This window comes from Coenobita brevimanus, chromosome 39 (genome assembly GCF_032717465.1).
Source record: "Coenobita brevimanus isolate Jiangsu-jjx chromosome 39, ASM3271746v2, whole genome shotgun sequence".
NCBI lineage: Eukaryota > Metazoa > Arthropoda > Malacostraca > Decapoda > Coenobitidae > Coenobita > Coenobita brevimanus.
In genome coordinates this window covers 3,064,355-3,090,124 of record NC_136992.1, presented here as the reverse complement: position 1 = coordinate 3,090,124, position 25,770 = coordinate 3,064,355, and the positions used below count along the sequence as shown (strand labels likewise).

Below are 25,770 nucleotides of genomic sequence, written 5' to 3'. Positions count from 1 at the left end.
ATTTTGTTTTTAGAATGAAGACTGAGAGACTGACTAGGAGTGTGTGTGTGTGTGTGTGTGTGTGTGTGTGTGTGTGTTCGTACTGTGGAGGGGGAGAGAGGGGAAGGGAGACTGAGGATGAGGGAAGGGGTGGAAATGTGTATGGATAATAGTGGGGTGAGTTGGAGGAAGGGCGGCGTGATGGCGGAGGAAAGGGTGACATGGAGGCGATTTGTTAACAGTCTCACCCTTTTGGAATTAAGGTGTCTTACCATAGATAGACAGATAGATAGATAGATAGATTGATTAGGACTCTTATAATCCAGAATAAAGAGTACAGACCAGGATGTTTGGATTGGCAAGGGAAAGTGGAGATGCCTGGCTTAATGGAAATTGGGGACATTTTAGTATCATTTTATTATTATTATTATTATTATTATTATTATTATTATTATTATTTTTATAATTATTATTTTTATTATTATTATTATTTATTATTTTTGAGGTACTTTGTCCGTATGTGGGGTGTGTGGCCGAGTGGTTATAGCTCTCACCTGGAAATGCTGATATCCGGGGTTCGAACCCATCAGAGGGAGATATTTTAGAGATGGATGAGGCCTTGTGTTTTTAGTGAGTTTGTTTTTATATGTCTTTGAACCATTTTCTTTCAGCTTAGGTTACGGCCATGTGCTGTGTGACTGGACGGTTGATTTGACTAGTGACCAAGGAGACTCGTGCGTCAGAACTAAAGCATGTGGAATTTTATGCAGCTATGACTTACTACTAAAGCTATAAGAGTGGCCCTGTTCCGTCAGATGAAAAAAAACTGACTATATTTATAGTAATTTTCCATAAGTACACAGACAAAAAAAAAAAAGAATGTAAGATTTCCCTATGCCAAGCAGTACCCAAGTGGTGGCATGATGAGAAAGAAGCTGCCGTCCGGTGGTGCAACACACACACACACACACACACACACACACACACAGGCCTCTGGAGCTTGAAACTAGGCGATCACTTAACACCAACCCAGTGAATAAAGAAATAATAATAATAATAATAATAATAATAATAATAATAATACAACTAATAATAATAATAATAATAATAATAATAATAATAATAGTAATAATAATAATAAAGCTAAATAGACTCTCACTTAGTTCCTTATAAATTTCAATAGACTTACCTCGTTTGTATAATAAAGTTAAATATACTTACTTTTAAGTTTCTATATTCATTTTGCTTTCTGGTTTTATTTCAGTAATTTTTTATTCACCTTTTTTCTGACACTTGGATTACTTGCAGTTTTTTTTTCTCTGTCCAACATTTGATAACATTACTGAAGAAAGGCGAACCAGGGCCAGCAAAGGTTAAAGGCGGATAGATAGATAGATAGAGAGAGAGAGAGAGAGAGACCGTAATTTACCTGTACTGGATGCACAGACCAAGTCCCCTCTGGAAGCAGGTGTCTGTGCATGAGGAAGGATGAAAGTGAAGGAGCGAAGACTGAATGAAGGATGAAAGAGAGGAAGAGAGTGAATGAAGAAAGGCGGAGGAGTGAAAGTGAGGAGAGGGAATGAATGAAGGAAGGAAGGATTAGGGTTGGGTCTTAGTGGATGGGATAGAAGGAAAGTGATGAGTGAACGATGTCAGAAGGAATGAAGGAAGAAGGAAGGAATGAAGAAGAAAGAATGAAGGAAGAAGAAGGAATGAAGGAAGAAGGAAGGAATGAAGGAAGAAGAAGGAATGAAGCAAGAAGGAAGGAATGGTGAGTGAAGGAAGGGAGAATGAAGGAAGGAAGAAGGAAGGAATGAAGGAAGAAGGAAGGAATGAAGGAAGAAGGAAGGAATGAAGGAAGAAGGAAGGAAGCGTGAGAGCTGATGAGGCACGCTAGATGATTTGAGTCCCGTTAGTGTGCTTAGTTCCGCCATTCTTACCTCCTTACCTCCCTACCTTCTCTCTCCCTCCCTCCCTTCCTTCCTTCCTTCTATTTCCCTCCCTCCCTCCCTCTCTTCCTACTATCCCTCCAACCCTCCTTCTCTCCCTATATCCCTACCTCTCTCCCTCCCTCCCTCTTTCCTCTCTTACCTCCCTTCCTAACCCTTCTTCTTTTTTTTCTTTCCCTTTGCACTGTACTTTCCCTTTCTTCCACACACGCTCTCTCTCTCTCTCTCTCTCTCTCTCTCTCTCCCTCTCTCTTTTTCTGCTTTCAGCTTTGCCGTATTTCCTTCCTACCTCACCTCCATTTCTTGATCATCTGCCTTCTTATCTACTATTTCTGATCTACCTACCTACCTACCTACCTACCACCTACCCTATTTTCTAACTTTCCTTTTCCTTGAACATCTCCGGAAATAGAGAGAGAGAGAGTACATCTAATATAGCACATGTAATACCTGTACTTCAGTAAGCGGTGGACGACAGGTGATGTGGGTAATGATGGGAAGTGGATGGTGTACCTGTGTGATTTGTTGGTTTTGTGTGTGTGTGTGTGTGTGTGTGTGTGTGTGTGTGTGTGTGTGTGTGTGTGTGTGTGCAAAATAATCCTAATCCACCAAATCCACAGTGTCACATTACAATCCATTACTTTTCGTGATTTGTGTGAGGTAAATAATTTCAGAATGAAGTATCGAGTACTATTACAAAAAATCTTTATCTTAATGGAAAGAGCGTGCAGTGATTCTACTCATTAAGAGGTTAGTGAAGAATATTTTCAGAACTTCATCCTGTGTTTCAGAATGCATACAAACATACATACGCACATACGTACATACACACATATATACATATACATACATACATACATACGTACATACATACATACGTACTTGCATTCGGTGCTTATATATTTGTTTGGACATTCTTAAAATACATTAATTCTTAATCTACACTCTCTCTCAACTTGCGGTCAAACAGAAATTATGTAACGTGCTCTCTCTCTCTCTCTCTCTCTCTCTCTCACACACACACACACACACACACACACACACACACACACACACACACACACACACGACTGTAGCATAAGGGAAGGCATAGTCGCGAGTCGAATTATGCAAATGAGGAAAAACTGCTTAGCTTACAATCGACGTGTGTGTGTGTGTGTGTGTGTGTGTGTGTGTGTGTGTGTGTGTGTGTGTGTGTGTTATTCCTGTTCTCATAAATGCCTTTGTATTTTTTCCATTCATATTTTTTCATTCATTCTTCCAAAATTCATGATTCTTTTCACTCGCCTTTAGTCATGCCTTTCTCACTTCCCTCACACTATCTAATCTTTCCTTTCTTCCTTCCTTCACTACCCCTTTCCCTCCTTCCCTTCTTCTGTCTCTCTTTCCTTCCTTCCTTCTCTCCTTTCTTCTTATTTCCTTCCTTCCTTCTCTCCTTTCTTCTTATTTCCTTCCTTCCTTCTCTCCTTTCTTCTTATTTCCTTCCTTCCATCTTTCCCATCCTTTATTTCTTTCATCTTTTTCCTTTCTAGTTTTCCTTCCTTACCTTTGCCCTTTCCTTCCTTATTTCCGTACTTCTTTTCTTCTTCCCTCCTCCTCTTCCTTCTCAATCCGTCCCTCTTTCCTTTGTCTTTATATTTTCCTTTCTGCTTTTATTTCGTTCTTTGATTTTTGCTTCTCTTTCTTATCCCAAAATATTTCAGTTTTCCTTCCATTCTTTCTTAATTCCCTCATTCATCTAGTCCCCCATTCATTCATACGTTCATTCATTCATTTATATCCTTCTTCATTCTGTTCCCTCTCTCCTTCTCATTCTCTTCTTTCTCTCTCGTCCTTCAGTCCTGTGCTCCTTCTTTTCTTCACTTCTTCTCTCCTTCTTTCCCTCTGTCTCCTTTCCTTCCTTATTTATTTTCTCCTTTCCCTAGTCTTTTCCATCCTTCCTTCCTCCTTCTTCTTCCTCCCTTCCTTCCTTCTTCTTCTTTCCTTCCTTCCTTCCTTCCTTCCTTCCTCCTTCTTTCCTTCCTTCCTTCCTTCCTTCCCTTCTTCCTTCCTTCCTTCCTTCCTTCCTCCTTCTTTCCTTCCTTCCTTCCTTCCTTCCCTTCTTCCTTCCTTCCTTCTAGCCTCTTTCTTATAGGCGATGGAATTTTTTTTTTCTTTTTAATTAGTGTGACAAACACTGTTCCGTCACGCCTTTATACTCTCTTTCTCTCTCTCTCTCTCTCACGCACGCACGCACGCACGCACGCACGCACACACACACACACACACACACACACACACACACACACACACACACACACACACACACACACACACACACTCACTCACTCACTCACTCACTCAGAGAAAGAGAGAGAGAGAGAGAGAGAGAGAGAGAGAGACTCACGTACACGGCTCTGTGGTTACCTGCCATATTGGTAATTACAGGTATGCTGTAGGTAAGCTTTGCACGGTAAGGGGTGGAAGAGGGGAGGTTGAGGCGGTAAAGGAGGGGGGGAGCCGTGGTGAAGGGAAGGGGGAGGGATGGGGGGAGGGAGAAGGGGAGGGTGTGGTGAAGAGGAGAGGGAAGTGGTAGAGGTGTGGTCAAGAAGGGGGGAAGGGGTGTTGAAGAGGAGGGGAGGGGGTGGTGATGGGGGAAGTGTGTAGAGGGGTGATGGTGATGATGAGGAGGAGGAGGGAGATGGGGTTGTGAGAGGGGAGGGAGAGGAGTGAGGGGTGTTGAACGTGGGGTGCGGGGTGACGAGGGAAGTAGTAGGGGATAGAGGGAGTGTAGGGGGGAGAGGGAGGTGTGTGTGTAAGTGTATAGGTATAACTACGAGTACAACTATCCTTCTCAGAATTCACCTCAAGTAATTGCTCAACCCCTCCCACCCAAGGACCTCTTTTCTCTCTTACTCTTTCTTCCTCCTGACGATTTTTTTCCGACGATTTTTTCCACCTTTGAGATTCGCTTGTCGGTCTGAAAGGGTTACATATTTTATTTTAACTTCTCCGCTAGTGTTCGTATTTTCCAGATGAATAAAATCGTCTGTAATTAACGTGAAGAAGCTTAAGCCTTTCACACACACACACACACACACACACACACACACACACACACACACACACACACACACACACACACACGTCTTTATTATGTTTCATTCATGCCTCTGCTAGACGATTTAATTTTTTCAGTTCAAGAGAAACCTTTATTAGTAAAATTTTTAACCTAGACTGTATCGAACCCCCCCCAACTCAAAAAAAAAAAAATAATAATAATAATAATAATAATAATAATAATAATAATAATAATCTTCCAGGCTAAAAAAAAAATTGTCTGTATATAGAATAATACAAAAATTACGTCTTCGGCCTGAATATGTTAACTAAGCACATGATTGAAGATTAGTAATGAGTACAAAGGAATGCAAAGGAGTACAGAGGAAGACAAAGGAGTACAAAGGAAAGCACAGAGCAACAGGCATATCAGTCCTTTCGTGGCTGGCTGTTTTATTAGGTGTGACTATGGTATCTTTTCTCTGAGACTAAAATTAGGGTAGTAAAGCTTGAAGAGTTTCCCCTCCTTACGTAAAGAAAATAAAACAAGAGAAATCCCTGGAGAAAAGAGCTTAGTAAAAAGAAAAAGATAAAGGAAATTACTGGATCCCTGAGGTCAAGTGAGGTCAGGCGGCTGGGGTGTGGTTTGGGGTCAGAAAGGACACGGCCGCCATTTTGTTGCCAGAGATCAGTAATATCTCGTCTTGCTGTGTGGGTTAAACTCTTTACCCATTTATTTATTTAATTATCTGTATCTTTTATTTTATTTCATTTTGGTTTATTTAGTTATTATTATTATTATTGTTATTATTATTATTATTATTATTATTTATAGTAGTAGTAGTAGAAGTAGTGGTAGTAGTAGTAGTATTGTTGTTTTTACTATTATTATTTTCATTCTCATTATTATTATTATTAATATTATTATTATTATTATTATTATTATTATTATTATTATTGTTGGCTTATATTTTCTTTATTTACTTTATACTTTTTGCTAACGCTGCTTCTGGAGAGGGATGCCTTCACGTAGTGGCACCAATAGTACTGAATAGCTCCCCTACCCTGTCTCCAAACATCCCTCACCTCCCTCCTTATCCCCCGAAAGGAGGATGGTGGACCCCTACAAAACAACAGCAACAGCAGTAACAGCAACAATAACTACTACTACTACTACTATTACTACTACTACCACTACTACTACTACTACTACTACTATTACTACTACTACTACTACTACATCTCTCCACAAAAGACCTCATTATAGTTTATAGCATAACTCCTTCATTACACTAACATTTTTCCTTTTGTCTTTGCCACTTCAGGACGATTATACACTGTGTAGGGGGAGGGTGTGTTGTAGTGAAGGGGCTGGTGAGGCTGTGTAATCCCTCCACTTCAGTCTCTCCCAAAGTGGATTTATTCGCAGAGGGGATTTCTGTTGTATTAGTTTCTGTAGAAATATATATATATTTTTTTACTACCGGATGATTCAGCTTCTTATTTAGGTTGTGATGGGAACACTGCTGGAGAGAGAGAGAGAGAGAGAGAGAGAGAGTCCTCCTACGCGTCACACACCTTCACATACCACCACTTCTTCACCAATACCCACCATGCATAGTAAATACAAGGCAGGGCTGTCTCATTCAGGCCGCGTGTGTGATGGTGGTAGCGAGGGTGATTTAGTTATTTAGTTATTTTTTACATCGGTGGGTCTGGCGAATGATCAGTATTTTATTTTTTTAAGTAATTCAAGTAGGAAGAATGTCGCAACTAGAGATCGAACTAGCGGCCCTCCAGACAACGGGCACTTCCTCTAACCACCTTAAGTCGCCTGCATTATAAGTCTAGTGGCGTGGGTATGGAGCGCCTCTCATGTAGTAGTAGTAGTAGTAGCAGTAGTAGCAATAGTAGTAGTAGTAGTGGCAGTAGTATTGTTGTTGTTTTACTAGTTATTTTCATCATTATTATTATGATGATGATGATGATGATGATGATGATGATGATGATTATGTAAACGTGGACCCAGTGGACTGCGGGTTGGGGCTTCCATTCTCCTTCAGTTCACCATCCTCCTGCCAGTGGATAGGGACGTACCTGAAGGGCGTTTATATTACCAGGCAGTTGACACGGTGGGTTATATCAGTGCCACCACGCGAAGGATCCTGCTGCATCACCCCTGCGTGTGGAATAGAGGCAGAAACAGGAATTCAGCCTCCCCCTCCCCCCCCTCGTTCACCTCTTCCAGCGTGGTGTGTGGGATGCGTCCCTCTTACCTAAGCAGTGAAAGTTGTTCTGGGAAGGATTGACATTGGCTTCGATCCTTCTCTTGCTGACCTGGACCCCCCCACACCCCCTCCATTCCACCCCCCTTCCACTCCACCCCTTCCATTCCACCCCACTCCACTCCCCCCTTCCACTCCACCCCCTCCATTCCCTCCCTTCCACTCCACCCCCTCCATTCCACCCCCACTCCATTCCCCCCTTCCACTCCACCCCTTTCATCCACCCCCACTCCATTCCCCCCTTCCACTCCAGCCCTTTCATTCCACCTCACTCCATTCTCCCCTTCCACTCCACCCCCTCCATTTCCCCCTTCCATTCCACCCCACTCCATTCTCCCCTTCCACTCCACCCCTTCCACTCCACCCCTTCCATTCCCCCCTTCCACTCCACCCCCTCCATTCCCCCCCTTCCACTCCACCCCCATTCCTCACCCAGCTTTACTTCTTATATTTCTCCACCGCTTTTTCTGCCAGTATCTCCCCACCTCTTATTAACCTCATTCCGCTTCTCCTCCTCCTATTTCTCTGTTCTTTCCTCCACATCGCTTTTCACTTCTTCCATCCTCTCTGTCTCTGTCTCTGTCTGTCTGTCTGTCTGTCTGTCTGTCTCTGTCTGTCTCTCTCTCTCTCTCTGTATGCACGTATTTAACTGTCTGTGTGTCTGAACTTCTCTATAAATCTATCTTTATCTATTTAACTGGCTATCTGTATATCCATCAATCTCTGTCTGTCTGTTTATCAATCTGTCTGTCTACAATATCTATCACTTTCTGCTTATCCACCATATGACGTCACAAGAGTAATGACGTCACAGGGGTAATGACGTCATCCTTCTCAGGTCATTGTTTGCATCCGGGACTCGACACACTCGCTTCCAGTTAGTGAGTGCCCTTTCATTACTCGGAACGGGGGGGGGAAAGCTGTCTCTCTCTCTCTCTCTCTCTCTCTCTCTCTCTGATTATTGTCGTGGGGGTGTCGGGGATGGTCAGAGAGAATGTGAGGTGTAGTGGAGGTGACGTGATTGGCAGGTGTGTAGTGGAGGTGACGTGATATGCAGGTGTGTAGTGGAGGTGACGTGATATGCAGGTGTGGTGGGGGTGACGTGATATGCAGGTGTGTAGTGGAGGTGACGTGATTGGCAGGTGTGTAGCGGAGGTGACGTGATATGCAGGTTTGTAGTGGCTGTGACGTGATTGGCAGGTGTGTAGTGGAAGTGACGTGATATGCAGGTGTGTAGTGGAAGTGACGTGATATGCAGGTTTGTAGTAGAGGTGACGTGATATGCAGGTGTGTAGTGGAGGTGACGTGATTTGCAGGTGTGTAGTGGAGGTGACGTGATGTGCAGGTGTGTAGTGGAAGTGACGTGATATGCAGGTGTGTAGTGGAGGTGACGTGATATGCAGGTGTGTAGTGGAAGTGACGTGATATGCAGGTGTGTAGTGGAAGTGACGTGATAGGCAGGTGTGTAGTGGAGGTGACGTGATATGCAGGTGTGTAGTGGAGGTGACGTGATATGCAGGTGTGTAGTGGAGGTGACGTGATATGCAGGTGTGTAGTGGAGGTGACGTGATATGCAGGTGTGTAGTGGAGGTGTTGTGATATGCAGGTATGTAGTGGAGGTGTTGTGATATGCAGGTGTGTAGTGGAGGTGACGTGATATGTAGGTGTGTAGTGGAGGTGACGTGATATGCAGGTGTGTAGTGGAGGTGACGTGATATGCAGGTGTAGTGGAGGTGACGTGATATACAGGTGTGTAGTGGAGGTGACGTGATAGGCAGGTGTGTAGTGGAGGTGACGTGATAGGCAGGTGTGTAGTGGAGGTGACATGGTAGGCAGGTGTGTACTGGAGGTGAACGACATGACTCAATTTTTCCTCATGAGACAAGCAGTATAACCTATGGCCGATGATACCGTGTTTTAGGTCAGGTATGAGATAAGAAAGATGATTGAACTGAACACCAATGGACTGCTTAGTGTAGGAAATTAACAACAACAGATAATAGAACTTTGATCTGGGAAATAAAAACTAGAATGCATAACAAGATCACATACTGACAGTTTTATCACCCTTCTTAATCCTTGGGAATATAAATGTTTTGGTTGAATGATGATGTTTGGCTCAGTGTTTGACGTGTGGGGGAGGGTGTGAGGCGAGGCAGGGGTAGAGGAGGGTGGGAAAACACGGTCATTTCTTTTTGTGGCTCCTCCCCTCCATTCTTCTCCTCTGCTTCATCTCCTTAATGATGTTCTCCTTTTATCGTAGCCTGTGTTGTAGCATGGACTTCATTAGTACTGATGTCAGTGAACCCACATAATTTGCTATTAATTTTAAGGACGGTGTGTGCTATCCTCGTTTCATGCCAGTTCTTGGATAACTTTGTCGTCTGTTCGTATAGTGTTCTATTAAGCGGGATATAAAAATAATCCAGGTTGCCTTAGTTTTCTCCCCTTAGTGTTACCTTACATACTCCATTTGCCTGCCAGACCATAACAGGTAGATGGACTCGGGAGTTGCTTTAGACTCCCGCACCACCGTTCCAACCTTGACGCTAACGGGTCGACACCAACGTAGCTAGCAACGTTAATCACTCGTGTGGACGTAGGAAGAGTGAAGTAGAGACATCCTGAGAGTGAATGGGTTGTGTAACAGAGGGACCCACTTAGGCGTTAATGTTCCCAGTAAGGCCCTACTTACATGACTCACACCCATGCCTCCACCCAGCCCACCCAACCCATGTACAGTACAAACAGCCACACACGTCCCTCCATCATTCCTGTCTCCCTCGTCGCTGGATTCGTAAGCCAGCATTGTCGTCGGCTTCCTTACACCTCTTCATTAGAGTTTTATTTTCATCATACTTCCGGATTTTCTTATGTATGTGATTCATATTTTGTTGCTGACTAACCTCTAGCATCTCTCTCTCTCTCTCTCTCTCTCTCTCTCTCTCTCTCTCTCTCTCTATATATATATATATATATATATATATATATATATATATATATATATATATGCATCATTTCATCTCATCAGCCGTTTGTGTGTCCACTTCAGGACCGAAGTGGGGACGATACAGCCAATGTATCTCTACCAAGTGGCTTAGGCTGTCTAGTAGAGATTTCATGTAGGGTGAGAAGTGCTTGTAAGTGTAATTGTAGAGTTGGAGTGGCTTTGGATGTGTGTGTAGTCTGTGAACCAAGTGTAATCGGCCTGAACAAGCCGACTGGGTGCAAGCATACTATATATATATATATATATATATATATATATATATATATATATATATATATATATATATATATGTATGTATGTATGTATACTTAAATATTATATCATCACCAGCCATTGCAAGTCCACTGCTGAACAAAGCCCTCCCCCATCCTTTGCCACGAATTCCTTTACTGAGCCAATCTCTGCCACGTTTTGCCTGTAAACTTCTCTGTCTCATCCCTCCTCCTGTCTGGCCTTTTTCTTCTATGCTTACAATCTCTTGGAGTCCAGACAGCCAGCTTTTTGCTCCATCGGTTATCCTTTACTCTTGCCACATGAAATGCTCACCTCCATTTCTGTTCTTTTACAACTTCTACAATGTTTTTGACTTTAGTCTGCTCTTTCACCCAAATTGATCTTTTTCTGTCTCTTAAAGATGTTATCAACATCGACCTTTCCACTGCCCTTTGAGAACAGATTAGTTGATTTTCCATCGATTTTGTCAGTTTCCAGATCTCCTAACCGTACGTCATGGCTGGGACTGTACAGTACATTCGTTATATATTTTTCGTTTCACACATATTGGCAAGTTACTTCTCATGATGTCTCTATGTTTACCGAAAGCTTTCCATCCAATTGTAGTGCGTCTTTTTATTTCGCTATCATGGTCTTTCTTTAGTTTTAGTATTTGCCCCAGGTAATTGTACTCCTCGACTTGTTCAAGAATTTCATCGCTTATTCTGATGACGTTTTTTGGTGTATTTGGATTAAACATTACTTTGGCTTTTGAGAATTTTTCTATTTTAGGTCATTTAACATTTCCTGCAATGTCTCTGCTGTTTCTGAGATTAGGACAGTGTCATCTGTCAATGTTAAATAGTTTAGGTTTTCTCTGTCCATATTTACTCCTTTGTTCTCCCAGTCCACCTTTCAGAAAGTGCATTCTAGGGATGCTGTAAATAATTTTGGTGAAATTGTATGTCCCTGACGCACGCCCTTCTTCTCAATCATAAGTTTTTCCGAGTCTTTTTGTAATTTAACTGTATTAAGCTTACGAGCAGTTTTACAGTGTTCTTATTTACAGCTTAAATTTATAATTGGTGTGTGCTCCATTGAGTCCAAAGCCGTTTCGTAATCAACAAAACCTAAGCACAGTAGTTTTATAATATTCTGTAGTTTTCTCAGTTAGTTGATTCCCTGTGTAGAGATGGTCAGTAGTCGAATACCGTCTCCGGAATCCTGCCTGTTCGCGAGGTTGATTTTCTTCCAGATTTGTTGGTATTCTTTTCGTAAGGACTTTAGTGAAGAGTTTGTAAATAGCTGCTTATAAGCTAATGGGTCGATAGTTACTAAGATCTTTTGAGTCGCCTTTTTTTGTAAAGCAAAATAACTATAACATTACACCATATTTTGGGAATTTTCTTCTTTATACACTGAGTAACTAGGTAGGCGAGTCTGCTTTGTACTTCTGCTCCTGCATCCGACAGTAAGTCTGCTACTATTCCATGTTCTCCTAGGGCTATCCCATTTTTCCTACTTTTAAGAGATGCGTTTACCTGGTCTGGTGTTGCCTCAGGTATTTCACTTGTGTCAGCGGAAAAGTTAGCTATTGATACTGTTGTCTTTGATGCATAATGTTCTTTGTAAAATTCTTCATCTCCCTTCACCATCCTGTCTCTGCATTTAATGACTTCACCGTTTTTGTCTTTCTATAGATATGTTAAAATAGGTGTAAGCATTCATTATTATGTATCAGTTGTTAACATGTAACAATATATAAGACAGGTAGTTATGTGTGAGTTCTCCAGGAAGATGTTAGATATACCTTCCCGTAGCCAGACACTCAAGTATGCCAAACACCTCTGATCAGGTGCCGGAAACGTGAATGACACACACACACACACACACACACACACACACACACACACACACACACACACACACACACACACACACACACACACACACACACACACACACACACACACACACACACACACACACACACACACACACACACACACACACACACACACACACACACACACACCTTTAGCCTGAAGTCAGAGGGGGATATAAGTCACAAAACCAGACGTAGGAGATCCAGAGGACCAGAGAGATCCCTAGGGAGATATAGGGAGGTGGAGTAGGAGAGAGAGAACCAGAGACAGCCAGGGAAGAAGGAAGGACAAGTAGAGTAGAAGCTAGAGAGAGAGTATGAAGGCGGCAGCAAGCACAAACTGCCCCTGACAATACAAGGGTCACGTCAAGCTCTCTAACTCTTCCATCAGGCAACTGTCTCACAATAAAACTCCATCGACGCCAATCTGCCCATTCATCACCTTTCCTTCACTTACGATACGAAGAGGATGACGGGACAGAGACGGCCTACCCTGACCTTCCCCTACAACGCCAACATTTATTCTCCCTCTCCTCCTGGGTCTCTCCAATCGACCAGACAAGATAATAAACCCTCTCTCTCTGTTACAAAAAGATAAAGGCCACGTAATCCTGACATATGGGGCCCCTTTGACATTTCACTGATAAAATTTGTTGTTTTCCTAGTGCCATTTTATTTCGGACCTGTTTTAGAGTTTTTCCTTTTTTTGATGGTTTCTTTGACCTGATCCATGTTTCTCTCCCTTTTTTCGTCTCTCTGTCTCTTGTTGATAAGATTATTTAATTCCACTCTTCCATCTTTCTTTGCCTTTACTTTTATCTCCTTTCTTCTTTTCATGAGCTAGAGGGTCATTATTGAATACTTGTTGGCTGTGGTTGTATTAGCTTTCCCTACTACCTACGCTGATTTTCTTAGCAGTTTTGTTAGTCTATCATTCAGCTCATCAATGCCACGCTCAGCATAACTTAGAGCCTGGAATCTGTTCGTTATTTCTAACTGAAAGGCTGCTTTGTTTTTGTTTACTTTTTTTGGGCATATCTGTTTTTAATCAGCTTCTTTCTTTCGCTTCTAAAATTGAATCTGGCTGTGCAACTCATCATTCTGTGGTCACTTCCTATATTTATTTTGTTGATAAGTGTGACATTTATGGTCGTGTTATTCTTATTTGTTATATTGAAGGAAATTTCATGCTTTGTTTCTCCATTTGGACATCTCTAGGTCCATTTTCTCCCCGTTGTATTGTAAGAGAATGTGTTCGTTATTCTCAGGTTATATATTTCAGCAAATTTACCACCATTTCACCTCTGTCATTCCTTTCTCGCAGTCCGAATTTTCTCGTACATGCCTCTCCATTTTTCGATTTACCAGCTTTTGCATTGAAGTCTCCCTTGAGTATAATATATCTGGTCTTCTTCCATAATCTGGGAGATGTCACAGCATGTTTCCATTTCTACATCTGAGCATTGAGAAGTCGATGCATATATTTGTATTACTTTCAGAATGTATCTTTTGCCTTGTCTAATCACACTCCATGCTACTGTGTCAGATACACCGCTAAACTTAACAGTGTTCTCTGCAGAATTTCTCTTAATTAGAAATCCTACACCACTAACTCTTTCATTTTGCCTTCCTCTCTAGTAAAAATTGTGGTTGCTGTCTTGGAGCTGAATTAATTTTTCTTCTTTTTTGCGGATCTCACTCACACCTGCAATATCCCAGCTAATGTTTTCTAATTCAGCCGTTAAGTTATCAAGTTGTAATCTTCTGCAAGGCTTCTTATGTTGCATGTGAATCTCTTCGTGGATTTCAGTTTGTTTAATGTCCCGGTCTCTGATTTGCCAGGACAGTGCCTACTCACGTTCACTGGCACACTGCCCGTAAGCACAGGGGTTGGTGCGGTTGGACATTTAGTAGACGATGATCCATCAGGAACGCCCGTGAAATCATTAACAGTAGAATTCATGTTTGGTTGAGAGGGTTGTGGCAAATAATCTCACCTCCCTGCCACATAGTTTTTGGTGAGATGTAGTTTTTTTTTGCCACCTTATTCAGTATATTTGGTGGAGTCCTGTACATCTATAGCGGGTCCCACGATTAGCGCCGTCTATGACGGTACCTCATATATCTGCTAGACTTTCCCCTATCCGCCACCCGGGGACGCGCCAGGTAGCAGTGGGATCCTGCCCCTGGATATATATATATATATATATATATATATATATATAGTGTGTGTGTGTGTGTGTGTGTGTGTGAGAGATCATTTACCTGAATATAATCGTCCGTCGGCAGCTAGAATGAAATGCTAAATACGTGAATGATAGTGAAGGGGTTAATGAGGCCTAATTAGCTTGTTATGGCCAATTAGAGAGTGGGAAGGATATTGGTGTTATTGTAAGTGAACTCATCCGTCTCTCTCTCTCTCTCTCTCTCTCTCTCTCTCTCTCTCTCTCTCTCTCTCTCTCTCCTGTGCAATTTTCTTTAGTTCGGCTTTTGCTGACATTTCCTTTAGTATTGTCATTGCTGTTTTGTTTTTGTTTTTGTCATATATAAAGGGTGGAATTAGTCCCACACACCAAAGGGAGTTCACGCCGAGCCGAAACTTTGAATCTTCACCGTAAACACAATCTCTGTCACTGTAACTGTGGCAGACAATATGGCGTTCACTGTAGGACTGGATCTTTTCGTCGGAGGGAGAGTGATAGCCGGAATTAACCCTTCCCAGTGCTGGCGATGTACGAATGTGAATGGGACACGTGTAAGAATGGTGATTTATGTGAAAGTAGATATGATGTAGCGTATGTCCAACTCAGCATGATAGGAAGAAAAATGTTAAACCATATGCAAGGACACACTACCAGCTTCCTCCTTAGTTTGTTTACCACAGCCTGGGTTTCGAACACATGAGTCTGGCCACGCACATCGTCAGACGAGAACTCTCACCACCGGGCCATTGCAGCTCCACAAATTCTGTCTATTGGTATAGTACTTCTGTTTTAGTTGTTCTTGCTATTTTTATTCAGCCGTACTTGTTGTTGTTGTTGTTGTTGTTGTTACTTCCGCCAACGATACTGGAGGAGGTTATGTACACGTCCGTGACTGAATTTCTGTCTGTGAGTCTGTTGTGCACAAGATATATACCTCAAAAAGTAACTAAGATTCAGTGAAATCTGGTGGTGGACAGGTGGGCAGCTGGTGAAGGAAGAGTTGATTTGATTATTGGGGTGTACGTGGATCCGGATACAGGAATAAATAAAAGAATTCCTAGGCTTTCGCGACCCTATGCGTTCCCCGAGAGTCAGTAACAGGGTAGACTATGATCGTGTGATTAATTGACTGACTGTGATACGATAAAAGTATTGATTTGGTTGGAAAAAGGAATTATAGCAGTATTTTTTTTTTTAATTGGTGGAGGTATGCACTTTCTGAATTTTCTCTAGTTGTTACTGTTGTTGTTGTTGTTGTTGTTGTTGTTAGAGCATCTGGTGTTTGTGAGGTTGTCATTAATATCTCTCCTAATGATGTAATAACTGGTAACGTGTCTCTTTTTTTGTAGTTCATCCTGCATCCTTGCACGACCTTGCCCTGCCCTGTCCTTCCGCTCTGTCACTCCACCCCGCACACCTGTCCCGCACGCCTCTCCTCTCACTCACGCCTTTCACTGTCTGTACTTGTTCTCTGATTGCTCTCTCTCTCACACAGCATCTGCCCTACCCTCTCCTCCCCTCTTTCACACATGTCCTGCCCTGGCCTTCCTCTCATACGGTGTCTCCATCTCCACCTCACATACATATCTCTCTAGTATTTTCCTCATCTCATCCACATCATTCCCCTTTTCTTCCACTCCTGTCCTGCCTCATGCACCTGTCCTACATTCTTCTGTTTCTTTTCCGTCCCGTCCCTGCGCTGTTCTCTCATCCACACCTTCCTACATGCCCGGCCTAACTTTTGCATTTCTATTTTATTTATTTATTTATTTTTTTTACGTCCTCCTCTCTCTGTCTGTACCTGTCCAGCACATTTACATTGTTCTCCATATCTTTCCTGCTCTCTTTTTTTTTTTTTTTTTTCCTGCCCTGCCTCGCATATCTACCCTACACTTTCTTTTCTTTATGCCTTTCCACCATTTCTCTGGTACTTTCTATACCTTTCATACTCTCATACATTTCTCTTGCATCACTCTCTCTCTCTTTTTATCTTTTCTTTTTATATTTGTCCTGCCTCAGATACGTACTTTACTCGCTTCCTCTTTCCTGTCACATCTGAACTGCGCTCTTCCATCTTTCCACACCTGCCTGTGGTATTCTTCCCTCGTCCACACATGGCCTGCTTCAGACGCCTACCTTACACCACTCTATCACTTTCTCTACTTTCCCTTCCTCTCTCAGCTTCCCCATATTCACTGTTCTTGTCTTAACTCACACACCTGTCTTTCTCTTCTATTTGCACAACTGTCCTGCGTTCCTCAACCTTTTTGGGCTGTGTGGAGATGCATTTCCTGTTTTTCCTCTACTTTCTTTCTCCTTTCTTCCAAACGCCTTTTCAACTTGGTGCCATTCTTATATCTTCACTGATTCTGCTCAAGCTTGGCACAGTCGTTCCTTGGGCCAGTAGCCTAAATCAGACACCCTTTTCATGTGTGTGTGTGTTTTTTTTTTATAGATAATGTAAAGGAATCTATGGGGTCAAACCTCAAACCATATAAACACTGATTTTGATATTACATGTTTCCCTATATTAATCATCATGGCAGTTTGCACGGAAGTATGTCAGAGCACTGTACCTGTGTGAAGACCGTCTTGCGTTCCCTGAGGAGTGTTCGTCATCTTTGTTTGACTCGTATAACCCCTTCTCAATAACCTGCCCTACACTTCCTTCTGATTTACACATTTACTGGGTTCTTCCATCTTTCTCACACCTGTTCCACACTTCCATTTTCTCTTTTACCTCCCATCTGCGTCTTGCGTATTTTTTTCATACATGTCTTGAAGTACAAACTCGGCTCTTTTACACCAATAGTAATCTCTTCCATAGTTCCCTCCAACACCTCTCCTGCCCTGATGTGTTCCAGCCATCTTCATCTGTTCTATGTCTCTCTCCTGTCTTCCACACCTGTCCCACATCACTTTACCCCCTCCCACACCTATCCTGCACCCCCCTCGCCCCTCCTACACTAGTCCTTCATCCATCTACCCCCTCCCACATCTGCCCTGCATCCCCCAACCCTATCCTACATCTGCCCTGCATCCTCCTACCCTCTCCCACACCTGCCCTGTATCTTTGTACCCCCTGCCACACTTGCCCTGCATCCATTTGCCCCCCGTCACACCTGCCCTGCATCCTTCTACCCCTACCCACACCTGTCCTGCATTCCTTACCCTCTCCTACACCTGCCCTGCATCTCTCCCCCCTCCCACACCTGTCCTGCATCCCTTTGTCCCCTTTCACACCTGTCTTGCATCTCTCTACCCCTTCCTACACCTGCCCTGCATCTCTCTATCCCCTCCCACACCTGTCCTGCATCCCACACCTGCCCTGCGTCCCTTACCTGCCCTGCTTCCGTCTACCTCGTCTTACACCTGTCCTACATCCCTCTACAGTAGATTTGTTTTCATCTGACGGAACTGGGATAGTCTCACAGCTTGAATATTCAGTGGTTGCATGAAATTCAATGACATAGTTATGAGATATGAATGAGTCTCCTCGGTTACTAGTCAGATTAACCCTCCAATCTGACTACACCTGGCCTTCAAATGAACTGAAAGGGGTTGCAGAATTTTGTCAGGTAAAAAAACAAAAAAAAATTACTCCTCGCCCACCTGCCCTGCAACCCCCCCCCCCACACCTGTCCTACACTCTCTCTGACCTTCCCTTGTCCTTCCCATCCCTTCACTTTCACTGACCTCCAGCTGACCTTCCCTGCCTTTCTCTACATCCTTTCGGTAATCCCCAGGCCTCCCCATCTCTACCCTGCTTTCCTTCTCGTCCTCCTCATCGTGTATCATCTGTCACATGGATTTTTTGTGTGCATGATCTGACAAAATCTGTTTATTTCATCAGGTTTCATTTTCCGACAGCGTTCGGTAATGGTTCTCGTAAAAACCTTTCTTGGGAAACCTGAAGACCGTGGTTTCAGTGGCAGTGGTTTCGTGTGGACTGATAACTGGATAAAGGACATAAAACCAAGAGTTGTGATTAATGGGGAAGGGAATGTTACAAGTGGAGTGCCGTGGGGCTCAATTTTGGGTCATGTGGTTTCTGTTTATGTAGATTATGTTGATGAATATTTTGTAGTTATAGAATAAAATCTCTTTCCCTGTTTCTCTTCCTCCCTCACTCTCCTCTCCCCTCTCTTCCCTTCTCTCTCTCTCTCTAACTTCGCTTCCTTATCTCCTCTCTCACTCGCTTCTTCTCCCTTCATTCCCTTCTATACCTTTTCCCTCCCCTCTTTTCTTTCTTTCCTCTTTTTCCCCATATCACCCCGTTTCTCTCTCTCCAAATCTATCTTTCTGTTCATCTCTCCTCTTCACTTACTCTACTGCATTCTCGTGTTCTATATTTACTTCTTGCTTATTTTTTTTCCTTCCCTCTCTCCCTCCCTCCCTCAATCTCACTCCCTCTCTCTCCTTCCCTTCTTCCCTCCCTCCCTCCCTCCTCTTCTCAGTGCTTGTATAATATCATTCTTTTTTTTTTCCCTTTATTTGTTCTTACCATGTTTCCTTTCTCTTAATTTTCTCTTTATTTATTTATATTCTTGTTCTGTCTCTTATTATTGTTTGCTCTGCCTTCACTTCCCCTTTCACGACTCTCTCACTCGTCACGGACCAACACGCCTCGTTCTCTCTCTCTCTCTCTCTCTCTCATTAGTGATCCACCTATCCTCCCTACTACGACCCCTCCTTTCTTTCTCCCTTCCCTACTCATGGACGACCCATTCTCCCTCCTTCATACTACCTCGAAGTTCATGTCCTTCACGTAACCCTCTCCATCCCTCCCTTCTCATGAACCATCCAACTTTCTCTTTCTTACGACCTCCATATGTCCTTCCTCTAAGCTATTCCTTTTCTTATCCCTCCTCATCGACGAACTACGCTTCCTCCTTCCTACGCCCCCTCTTATCCTCTGTCTAACCTCCCTTCCTTCTCTCCTTCCTTCTTTCTTCCCTCTTCCTTCCGTCTTTCTTCCCTCTTCTTTCTCTCTTCTCTTCCTTCTTTCTTCTCTCTTCCTTCCTTTTCTCTTCCCCCTTCCTTCCTCCTGTCGTCTTTTCCCTTCCTTCTGTCTTCCTCTTCCTTCTGTCTTCCCTTTTTCTTCCTTCTCTCTTCCCTCTTCTTTCCTTCATTCTTTTCTCTTCCTTCCTTCTCTCTTCCTTTCTTCCTTCCTTCCTTCCTTCCTTCCTTCCCTCTCCCTCCTCTCTCCTTCCCTCATCCTTCCTTCTCCCTTCCCTCTTCCTTCGTTATCTCTTTCCTCCTTCTTCCATCTCTTCCCTCTTCCTTCCTCCTTCCTTCCCTCTTCCTTCGTTCTCTCTTTCCTCTTCCTTGCGTCTCTTCCCTCTTCCTTGCTTCTCTCTTCCCTCTTCCTTGCTTCTCTCTCTTCTTCCTTCCTTCTCTCTTCTCTCTTCCTTCCGTCTCTCTCCCTCTCCCTCTTCTCTCCTTTCCTCTTCCTTCCTTCTCCCTTCCCTCTTCCTTCGTTCTCTCTTTCCTCCTCCTTCCTTCTCGTCCCTCTTCCTTCCTTCTCTTCCCTCTTCCTTCCTTCTCTCTTCCCTCTTCCTTCCTTCTCTCTTTCCTTCCTTCTCTCTTCTCTCTTCCTTCCTTCTCTCTCCCTCCTCCTTCCCTCTTCTCTCTCCTCTTTCCCTCCCTACTCATCGACAATCCACCTTTCCTTCTTCATCGACCTCCTACAATCCTATTCTTAAGCCTCTGATTCTTCTTATTTGTTTTCTGTTCTCTTTCTCTTCTTTCTCATCTTCCTCTTCCTCCCTTTCTCTCTTTTCTTTCCTCTTCTCCGTCTTTTCTTTTTCTCCTCCACTTCTTCTCTTTCTTTCTCCCTCCCTCCCGTCTCTATTTCTGTCTTATTTTCTCTCTCCCTCCCTCTTTCTCTACCTCTCTCACTTTCCTATCCCTTCTTCCATTTTCTATTTTTTTTTTTTACTGTCACTTACCCATCTCTCTCTCTCTCTCTCTCTCTCTCTCTCTCTCTCTCTCTCTCTCTCTCTCTCTCTCTCTCTCTCTCTCTCTCTCTAAAGGCTTTAGTAATACTGATTCAAGCAAGCTTTTCACAGTAATTGCTGAGACTGTAACTCGAGGAAATGGTATGAAGTTGCAAGCAAGGAGGGCTAATCTTGATACAACCAAAAACTTCTTCACTTACTCCGTTGTAAGCGAATGGAATAAACTCCCTGGGAATGTGATTGAGAGTGGTGCCATAAATATGTTTATAATGTCATCCTTTTTTTTTTCTTATTATTTCTTGCCGTGTTTCCATTCTCTTTATTTTCTCAATTTTCTCTCACTTTAAAATTTTATATCATCATTGTTTGCCCTCCCTTCACTTCCCCTTATATGACTCTCTCTCTCTCTCTCTCTCTCTCTCTCTCTCTCTCTCTCTCTCTCTCTCTCTCTCTCTCGTCTTAATTTCCATTGTTTCTCGCAGCTTTGTTAATTTCTTCATTTACACAGAGAGAGAGAGAGAGAGAGAGAGAGAGAGAGAGAGAGAGAGAGAGAGGGAGAGAGAGAGGGAGGAAGAGAGAGAGAGAGAGAGAGAGGCTAAGTAGAACAAGGGAAGGGGAAAGATGAAGTTGCATTTAAGAGTACAAACAGAGGGAAGGAGAGAGAGAGAGAGAGAGAGAGAGAGAGAGAGAGAGAGGGAGGGACTGAAGGAAGGAGAGTATGAAGGAGGTAGGGAAGGAGAGAAGGAAGGTAGGGAAGGAGAGAAGGAAGGTAGAGAAGGAGAGAAGAAAAGTGGGGAAGGAGAGAAGGAAAGTGGGGAAGGAGAGAAGGAAGGAAGGGGAGGAGAGAAGGAAGGAAGGGGAGGAGAGAAGGAAGGAAGGGGAGGAGAGACGGAAGTAGAGAAGGAAAGAATGAAAGCAGAGATGGAAAGTAGGGAAGAAGAGAAGGAGAGAAGGGAAGTAGGGAAGGAGAGAAGGAACGTAAGGAAGGAGAGAAGGAAAGTAGGAAGGAAAAAAGGAAAGTAGGGAAGGAAAAGAGGAAAGTAGGGAAGGAGAGGAGGAAAGTAGGGAAGGAGAGAAGGAAGTAGGAAGGAAATAAGGGAAATATGGAAGGGGAGAAGGAAGGGGAAACAAGACCCAAGGAAATAAATAGTAACATATCAGGTTTGACTGACCAATCCACTTTCCCTTTCATTTCTCTCTCTCTCTCTCTCTCTCTCTCTCTCTCTCTCTCTCTCTCTAAGATGAGTGTGTTGAAATCAGTGAAGACAAATGTATTCACGAATTTCATGATATTTGTCTTGGTTGGAAACTGGGTAACGAGAGAGAGAGAGAGAGAGAGAGAGCAAGCAAGTCATCTCTGTGTTCATCTCACTATTGGACCGTCTCTTGAGCACGGACACACACACACACACACACACACACACACACACACACACACACACACACACACACACACACACACACACACACACACACACACACACACACACACACACACACACACACTGAATGAGAGAGAGGGAGAGATTCTTTTACTTATATTCTGCAAGTATTGGCCTTATTATTCAGTTTTTAGGCGTTTTATTTTTTCTTTTATGCGTCAGACTTTGGGCATAGGTTAAGGAGTCTGTTCCCTGATACCCAACAGTCCCTCTACGCACCACTCACCTTCCACATGTCACCACTTTGACGCTAACACTGACCGTCCATATTGAATACATGCTAGGGCTTTCTCATGCCGGACTGGTGTATTGGTATTATCCCCTTCTGGTGGGAGGTGGCGACTATCATCCACTCACATGATGTAGTGCTGCCTACTTTTTCCTTCGCTTTTATCATTTGGTTTCCCTCCTCTCGTCTTTTTGTCCCATTCTTTCTGTCATTTTTTTTTAACACTCTTTATCTTCAGGAGGGATTACGCTGAGTGACAAGATTAATGGTTTCGTATATCCCAGGAAATAATTCACAACGCTGGGTGGTAATCATATATCCGATTAATGGGGTGAAGTGGAGCCCAGTGTGGTGCCCTGCTATCGGGGTGGGGAGACGTAAATAAATCTTCCCCTCACCTTACTGTGTCGATGCGCTGTCTCCCACATTGTAGCTTTGGATCACTGCATGGAACGGCCTTGCAGAAACAGTTGCTTGCTTGCTGTTGATGGGTCTGCTTGGCCAGATAGACCGGGGTTCTTCAGCAGCTGAGCCCTCCACTTCTCCTTCCTCCTTCCCCTTTCCCCTTTGTTGTTTTCCTTCCATTTTCTTTTTCTCTCACCTTCCCTTCTTCCTCCCCTTGCCTCTTCCCCTCCATCTTCACTTTCCCGTTCCCTCCTACCTTTCCTTCCCCATTACCTTCTTTCCTCCCCTTCTTCCTCCCTTTTGCCCCTTCCTCTTCCTTCCTACTTCTCCTTACCCATTACCTTCTTTCCTCTCCTTCTTCCTCCCCTTCCTCCTTCCTCCTTCTCTTTTCCCCATTTCTCCTCCCTTCTTCCCCTGCAAATTCCTTTTCCCTTACTCCCCCCTTCACCCTTTTCTCTTCCTCCTCTCCCTTCTTCTTCTTTCCCCCCTTCCTATTACCGGCAGTCAAAAAAGGTGACTTCCATAATCCCGCCCTTCCTGTGACCTTGGCCTTTATTCTCCCTGACACCTATTCGTAAGCGATTTATTCTGCTTATTTCACCTTACCGTCCTCTTCTGTGTTACATAAATCCTTCCAATATCTCCATACTCTGCATGAATAACGATCAGAAGGATATTACAGTAACCAGCCATGTCCAAAAATAAATCGCTAAGGAAGAGGTGTTAGGGAGCCTCCTTACCCTACGGTAGGGGTAAAGGCGATTTTTTTTTCTCCTTTTTGGAAGAAATTATATGGTGGAATTTCGTGTTTCTCTCTCTCTCTCTCTCTCTCTCTCTCTCTCTCTCTCTCTCTCTCAAGCATCAGAAAGCCAGTGAATAAGAAAACAAATAAAATGAATAGAGAGTAAGACAGGGAGATAAAGAATTGAGGGTGTGAATAAAGACAGATATAAAGAGAAGTAATAAAGGAGGGAGAGGAGAGGGAAGAAGAGAGAGGCGGAAGAGGAAGTGGAGGAAAGAGGTAAAGGGCGGAAGAGGACGAGGAAGAAATGGAAGGGAAGAAAAAAATGATTGATAATTTTATTTCAGTAAATACAAGGTAAATAAATAATAATAATAATAATAATAATAATAATAATAATAATAGTAATAGCTGATGATAATGATGCCCTAGGGTGGGAAAGGAGGTCCGGATGATGATGATGACGATAATAATAATAATAATAATAATAATAATAATTATAATAAAGTGAAGGAGTAAGAGAGCTAAAAGATAAGAGGGGCAAGGTTGAAGCGTTGAAAGAAGAGGAAGGAAGAGGAAGGTTGCTTTAATTGAGGCGGAGGAAAGAAGGAGGAAGAGGAAGAGTAGAGGAAGAATGAAGAAAAGAAGAGGAGGAGGAGGAGGAAGAAGAAGAGAAGGAAAAGGAGTAGAAGAAGGAAGGGGAAAAAATGAACGGGGAGGAGAGAAGGGAAGAACATGGGGCAGAGAAAGGAAGGAAATGGAAGGAAATTTAATGAAGGGAAAGAGATAAGAGCGGAAAAGAGAAGCGGAGGAACCAAAGAAAATGAAGAGAAGAGGGAAGAAGAAGAATGAGAGAAGAAGAAAGTAGAAGGGAAGGAAGAAGATGTAATCAGAGAAGAGATCGCTGAAGAGGAAGAGCAAATGGAGAGGAGAGGAAAGGGGAGGGAGAGGGAGAGGAAAGCAGAAGAGAGAAATCAAGACAACAGAAGGTACGATACGAAAAGAGAGGAGAGGAGAGGAGAGGAGGAGAGAGGATTGGAGAGAAAAGGGAGGAGAAAGGGAGGACAGAAATAATCATAAAATGGTTGTGCACAAAGTTAATGAGAAGTGAAGGTAATGTTGAGAGTTTGTATGAGGGAGGGTGGCGTGTTGTGAGATTAGGACTTGTTACTGAATAGGGACATAGGAAGGGAAAGGAAGATGGAAGAGGAGAGAGGAGGTAGGGGAAGAGAGAAGAAGATAGGAGGAGAAGAAGGAAGGTAATACAAGGTTGGTGAAAAGAAATGAAAATAACAGGAGAAGAGAGGAGAAACTAGTGAAGAGAAGGGAGGATTGAAAAGAGATGAGAAAGAGTAAATGGTTCCAGGAGAGTAGAGAGGAGGAAAGAAGAGAGGAGAAGGGTGAAGAGATGAGAAAGACGGATCAACACACAGCTGAAGAGAAGAGAGGAGCGTAGAGGAGAGGAGAGGAGAAAAGGAAACACGGAAGAGAGATAATGGGCGAGTGATTATTTTGGTTAGCACAGTCATGATTGAGGGTAATGGGTTTATGTGAGGGAGACTGGCGTGCTGTGGGATTAGGGGTTGTTAGTGAGTAGGGACACAATGCAGGAAGGTCATTTGTGTCGAGGCCGCCCCTCACAGGATGCAGCGCCAGGATGGATACAGAAACATATAGTAAAGAGGGAGAGACGGATAGATAGATAAACACAGCAGATAGATGCAAGGTGTTGTGTGAGATATGAAACGTCAGGAAGGTACATTTTGGTTAATTTTGAGTAGAGAATAATATATAAATCTGGTTCAGTTCTCTTGGTTACGTCGCTGTAGTTACCGATGACGCAATGGTAGGAAATAATCGGGAATGGTAGGAAATGGTCGGAAATGGTAGAATATGGTCGGAAATGGTCTGGAGTTATCGATAACGCAATGGTCGGAAATGGTCTGCCTCGTCATAAATCCATCAGTCATCGTAAGGCTGTGTGTGTGTGTGTGTGTGTGTGTGTGTGTGTGTGTTTGGAGAGAGAGAGAGAGAGAGAGAGAGAGAGAGAGAGAGTTAGTAGGAACAAGAGATAGCCAAGAGTAATGCCGAAATTAAGAGAGAGGAGATAGTTTGAAGTGAGGCAGAGAGAGAGAAACTGTGGCAGAAATAAGGCAGGGGTGAGGCATATTGAGATAGGGGGTGAGGCAGCCTGAGGGAGAGGGTAAGGCAGAAGATAGACAGAGGCAGACTGAGGCACTGGTTAGGCAGGTGTGCAAGGCTGAGACGAGTGAGACTGAGGGTGAGGCAGGAGGAAGGCAGAGGGTTAAGGGAGACGAAGTGCAGTGTGATGGAGAGGCAGCGTGAGGCACGGGATAGCCATAGGGTGATGAAGTGTAAGACAGCAAAGATCGACTCATATATAGGGTGAGGTAGAGAGATGCAAGGG

General features: G+C 43.4%; 1 protein-coding gene across 1 annotated transcript in view; it reads left to right on the top strand.

Annotated features, from left to right (window-relative positions):
• The window catches only part of qless (decaprenyl diphosphate synthase subunit 1 qless), a 183,569-nt gene that overhangs the window by 96,943 nt on the left and 60,856 nt on the right, over positions 1-25,770 (top strand). The window contains exons 4-5 of the mRNA XM_080270026.1: positions 8,830-8,844; positions 23,332-23,346. Of these exons, the coding sequence (XP_080126152.1) occupies positions 8,830-8,844; positions 23,332-23,346 (30 nt within the window). The remainder of the gene's footprint in view (positions 1-8,829; positions 8,845-23,331; positions 23,347-25,770) is intronic.